The 5248-nt window shown below is 44.7% G+C and overlaps 1 protein-coding gene across 1 annotated transcript in view; it reads right to left on the minus strand.

Annotated features, from left to right (window-relative positions):
- Positions 1-4756, minus strand: part of PARG (poly(ADP-ribose) glycohydrolase) — an 81010-nt gene extending 76254 nt beyond the window's left edge. The window contains exons 1-2 of the mRNA XM_042459661.1: positions 4163-4756; positions 1976-2042 (exon numbers count right to left, since the gene is read on the minus strand). Coding sequence (XP_042315595.1) covers positions 1976-2042; positions 4163-4448 — 353 coding nt within the window. The 5' untranslated portion in view covers positions 4449-4756. The remainder of the gene's footprint in view (positions 1-1975; positions 2043-4162) is intronic.
- Positions 4757-5248: the final 492 nt, after the last annotated feature.

Raw genomic sequence — 5248 nt, forward strand, 5'->3', positions numbered from 1 at the left:
CATGAATAACTTCTCTCTCCTCCCCATAGAGCTTTGTTGCTGCCTCAACATTGCTATGCTGCGCTGGTATACGCATTCCCTCTCTCCTGGCCACAATAACCGAGTAAACAATGAAAATAGCACTGTGTGATCTGTATGTAGAGAACTGTTGTGTAATACAAAGCACTACTAGATCTGCATGTGGGACATTTGTCTCTTTCTCTCTTTTAAAGCTAGAAAAAAGAAACAGCATAAACACAATTGTGGGAATGGACAGTAGATACAGTATCAAGGGAAGGAAGGTTATTTCATCTCCTCCATTGAAAGTCTAACTGCCTTTAGGCTTCTTTGCACTCAACTATCACCAAGCAGCAGCTATTGCTTCAGGTTATTTGAACATCAGCATTCCAGCTAATCATTATATGAACTACATAACTTTAAGAGCCAATGTATGAGTTTGCATTTTATTATTATTTTCCCCCTCCTGTGTCCTGACTACATGTTTCTTTTGTTAGAACTAACCTGTTTCAGCTATCTTAAGAACTAACATTTTATTTTCTTAATGTTTATGTTGACCTTGCTTTTTGGTGCATCAAACAAGCATGACTAGCTCCCTGCGATGTTTCCTTTTGTATCTTTTTTAAAACTATTACGTCTGAGGGGAGGGACTACTTTTTAAAACTGATTTTATTTTATTGGTCCGCAAACCATGCAGGAAACATTTTTGGGCTGACAAGCAGTTTTAGCCAATTTTAAACAAACAAAAACCTTAGACTCATTGCATAAATGCTATTAGTGTCAATTATGTACGTAGAAACGAAACATATTATAATGTAGACTCAGAGTTACATATTTCACCAAAACTGCCGGGGCATGATTATAAAATCTCCAGTCCAGGTTTTGTTTTAATCCAAGTTCATCTTTGTAAGACATAACAAGTCTTTATGAAATTTATTTTCAACAAGAATTAAGGACATTTTATTTTCATGGTCATTTTAAAAAAGAATAGTGGGACACGTAATGCCAAGCCAAAAAGGATGACACAAGTTAACTATGGCCCCATATAGACTACCAAAATAAAGCTGCTTTGGGTCTCTTTGGAGGTATGCTATTTAAATGATGCATGGGTCCTAAGACACACTCCATTCCTAAGCACTGGAGTGCAGCTTTGGTGCAGCTTCCGGATTATTAGGATGCATGCATCATTTAAACAGCATACCTCCAAAGAGACCCGAAGCAGCTTTATTTTGGCCTGTCTGTATGGGGCCTATTATTCGTACTGTCTGAAGTTCAGTTCTATGAGTTGCGTTTTTAATTCTGTATAAACCTATTCTGTTATTTTGTTCACTGCCCAAGGCTCTCTTGGGATGAGAGACAGTATGGCTTTACAAAAATCTTGTAAAGATGGTGAGGATTCCTGAGGTTGAAAGAATAGCATACTCCTTAAAATTAAGATGTATACCTGTAACTGTGATTTTAAATTGGCATTTTTCTACTCATTTTTCCCTGTTGTACTGTCTGAGTTTCCTGTACTCTCAAGCTATATTAATTCTCTATATCAGTGGACCAAAACAAACCGGCAGCTTCAGCTGGCTTCTAGCTGAACGGATGTAGCGTTTGCAAGTGCCACATCCGCATGACTTGGGGGCATGGCATTTAGATGCCACATGCCCCGGAGCTGACTTAAACCTGGCTCCAGAAGCAAAGGTGTAGCTTTTTCCCACTCCAAATAGGAGCAGATTTTTCCCGCTCCTATTTGGGGCAGAAACTGGCTGGTTTGGGGCCACACATCTGTTTGCTGCAGCCCCAATCCATCCTAAATGGGGCGGCTCCAAGCTGCCCCATCAGGGCTATCTGTTTCACCCCAGGGCAGCTAAAAAGTGAAACAACTGAAACTGCTGTCAGCAATAGCTTCCCTCAGATATACAGTGGTTTTATAAATAGTATTTAAACGATAATGTGATCCCTTTCAACCATTTTTTATTTCTGGTTTTACCTTTTTGACTCCATCGTTTTGGGTCCTTTATTTTCCATCCAAGAGGTAATCCTCCTTTGTTTGTAAACTAAAAAATAAAATAGCAGAATACATTTCATCGCAACAGGATGTTTCAAAACTAAACAAACAAACCATAACATTTCCTCAAGAAACAAGTTTCAAGGCTAGAATTGCAGGAAGATACACAGACTTACAGAGCTGATAGGGAGTCCATGGGGCCCCTAGTTCAACCTTCTGCCTGTCAATGGTTTACTTGGGAGGCTTTATCTCTCCAAAGCTTCAATTTTGCATTTTAAAAAAGTCCACATCTATACTTATTCTGGAATAGCATGCTCATTCTGGAGTAAACCCTACTCAAATTTGTGTAAAACAAATTAACCTTCCTAAAGCCAAATATTCAATTATTTCTTATGTAGGCTCATGTCATTAAAAATGTATTAGTCTTTAGTCCAAGACACAATAAGTTTTGCCCCCCTCCCAATTAAGAATTGATACTTGTAATTTTATTTATACTGACATTTACTAGCTGACTTTCTTCTGCATCAGTTACTACAAAGCTTTTAGCAACATTACACTACCAAATACAGTAAATCACCTTTCCTTAAGCATTTTATCCTTCCTGACATTATACATTACATAACACATTATGTCCATCTTGAAAGTTATCTTTAAATGAACTTGACACAATCAAAGCTATCCATCTCCCGTCTGGCTACTCATGGCAAACGTTGAATGAAAATATAGAAAGCTGTGATATCCAATGACAGGTCAAACATTGCCAACTGGTCACCAAGTAAATATTGCCAGGTACAGAACGAGCCAAAAACATCCCTCTGTGGTTTCTGTTACTATTTCGCTATTCGGACTATATGGAGTCATCATCTCATAAGGACGTCGTATTTTAAATATGAAGGGACACACAGCCTGCGTGAGAAAACTACCAATGGCCCCATACAGACAGGTCAAAATAAAGCTGCTTCGGATCACTTGTGAGGTATGCTGTTTAAATGATGCACGCATCACAAGAGTCCGGAAGCCGCGCCAAAGCCACAATTCAGTCCTAAGGACTAAAGCGCAGCTTTAGCGCAGCTTCCGGACTCTTAGGATGCATGCATCATTTAAAAAGCATACCTCCAAAGTGACCCGAAGCAGCTTTATTTTGACCTGTATGTATGGGGCCAATATATGCACAGTATGATCACTAACTGCACTAATTTAAAGCAAATGATAGCCTATAAACCACGCTAATTATAAATCATATAGAAGTTTTCACTTTGAGTATGTTTATTTATTACTACTAAGCACTACTCTGTTCAGTGGGACATACTTCCATACAAACTGTTGTGTTGTCAAATCAAGTGGACAACTTACTGAGCAGAACAACATCATACTGTCCTGGAAGGTGCAGGAACAAGGACGATAGAAATGGTCCCGTGTACCTGAGGAAATAGACCAAGTCTATGAAAGCTTATGCTACTTCTTTCCCATAGTTACCACATTACCAAGCTAGACTCTGATAGTGCTGATGTTCCACTTTAACTGCTCTGGCTGCCTCCTCCTGTTGCATTCTGGGGCTTGTAGTTCAGTGAGGCCTCAGGTCTCTCTGGCTGAGGATTCTAAATGCCTCCTCCTTAAACTACAAGTCCCAGAATGCAACAGGAGGAGGCAGCCAGAGCAGTTAAAGTGGAATAGCAGCACTATCAGAGTGTAGTGTGATAAACTAGTTAGTCTCAAGGGTCCTAAAGGATCCCTTTGCATACCCATATTGTAAAGGGGAACACAGACCCACCTTTAAAGTGCAGTCAGTACTTACCCTGACCCTTGGATCAATTGCCTCAGGAGGGGGCGCTTTTGGGGGGAGAGGGGTCAATTATTTGGCTAAAACGTCTCAACTTACACTTGTGTGTGTGTGTATATATATATATATATATATATATAGTGTTTAGAGTCATGGAAGAGGCCTCCAGGGCCCTGATCCAGTCCAGCCCCCTCCTGCCATGCAGGAACTCTCAATCCAAGCACTCCCTACAGATGGACATCTTGCAAAGACCCAGGGGCACCAAAATCACTGGAGAATGCTAGCCATAGGCAAGTATTCCTGGGCCAGTATGGTGTGTCCATGGGCAAGACCTGTCATTAGTGTGAGTGCGGGGCCAGGAGGCAAAGCGGAGGGGGTCCAGGACCGACCTTTGTTCCCCACCGTGGCTGCAGGGCTGCCTCGGCCGCGGCCTCTGGGCTCTTGCTCCTGGAAGGGGCGGCGAGGGAGAGGAGTTGGAGGAGGCTTGGGCTGCTGGTGCCTCTGCTCCGTCGGCGGGGCGTCTCTCCTCTTCGCGGGAGGCGGCTCTCCTCCTGCTCCTTCTTCTCCTGCCTCCTCTGCGTCTCTGCCTGTGGTGCTCTTGGTGGGAGAAGGAGGCAGGAAGGGACCCGGGCGAAGTCTTTTCCGGGGTGTTTCGCACTCAGAGCCCGCACTCATGCTGCTGGGGTCACCGAGGAGGAGGAGGAGGAGGACCGAGGCCGGCAGCAGAGGAGCCTCCCGCCCTCATCCTCTCAGGGAGGCTCTCCTCCACATCAAAGGCCCCTTCTAACGGCAGGAACTCTACGCTTCCGCCTCCTCCTCCACCTGGTTTCCCAGCAGGGCCGCAAAGCGAGACGCCGTCCCAACCTCCGTCGTAAAACGGAAGTAGGGAAAAGAAAAAGCGGAAACCACTAAGGAGACAATGGGAGTGAGGCAGCTGTGGCGCCCAGGCCGCAAAGCGAGACGCCCTGGCAGTCTCCGTCGTAAAGTGGAAATTGGGGGAAAGGGAGAAATAGAAGTCTCAAAGAGTGTGGTGACGGGAGCCGTAAAGCGAGACACACTGGCAGTTTCTGTCGTAAAGCGGAAGAAGGGCAAGGCCAAAGCGGAAGTCTCTAAGAAGAAAGAGTGACTGAGGCAGTTGTGGTGCCGACGGCCGTAAAGCGAGACGCCCTCCTTGTCCTGCGTCGTAAAGTGCAAATGGGGAAAGGGAGGAGGAGTACAGTACAAGGAAAAAGTGTGACAGAGGAGGCTGTGCAGCCGAGGGCCGTAAAGCGAGAGGCTCTCTCACCCTCCGTCGTAAAGCGGAAAGGGGGAAAGGGAGAAGTCGAAGTCTCAAAGAGTGTGGCGCCGAGGGCCGTAAAGCGAGACCTAGCTTCTGTCGTAAACCGGAAATGGGGGAAAGAAGCGTCTCAAAGGGGCGAGTGTGAATGGTGCCGCGGGCCGTAAAACGAGACCCCCTCCTGTTCTCCGTCGTAAAG

This window comes from Sceloporus undulatus, chromosome 3 (genome assembly GCF_019175285.1).
Source record: "Sceloporus undulatus isolate JIND9_A2432 ecotype Alabama chromosome 3, SceUnd_v1.1, whole genome shotgun sequence".
Classification (NCBI taxonomy): Eukaryota; Metazoa; Chordata; class Lepidosauria; order Squamata; family Phrynosomatidae; genus Sceloporus; species Sceloporus undulatus.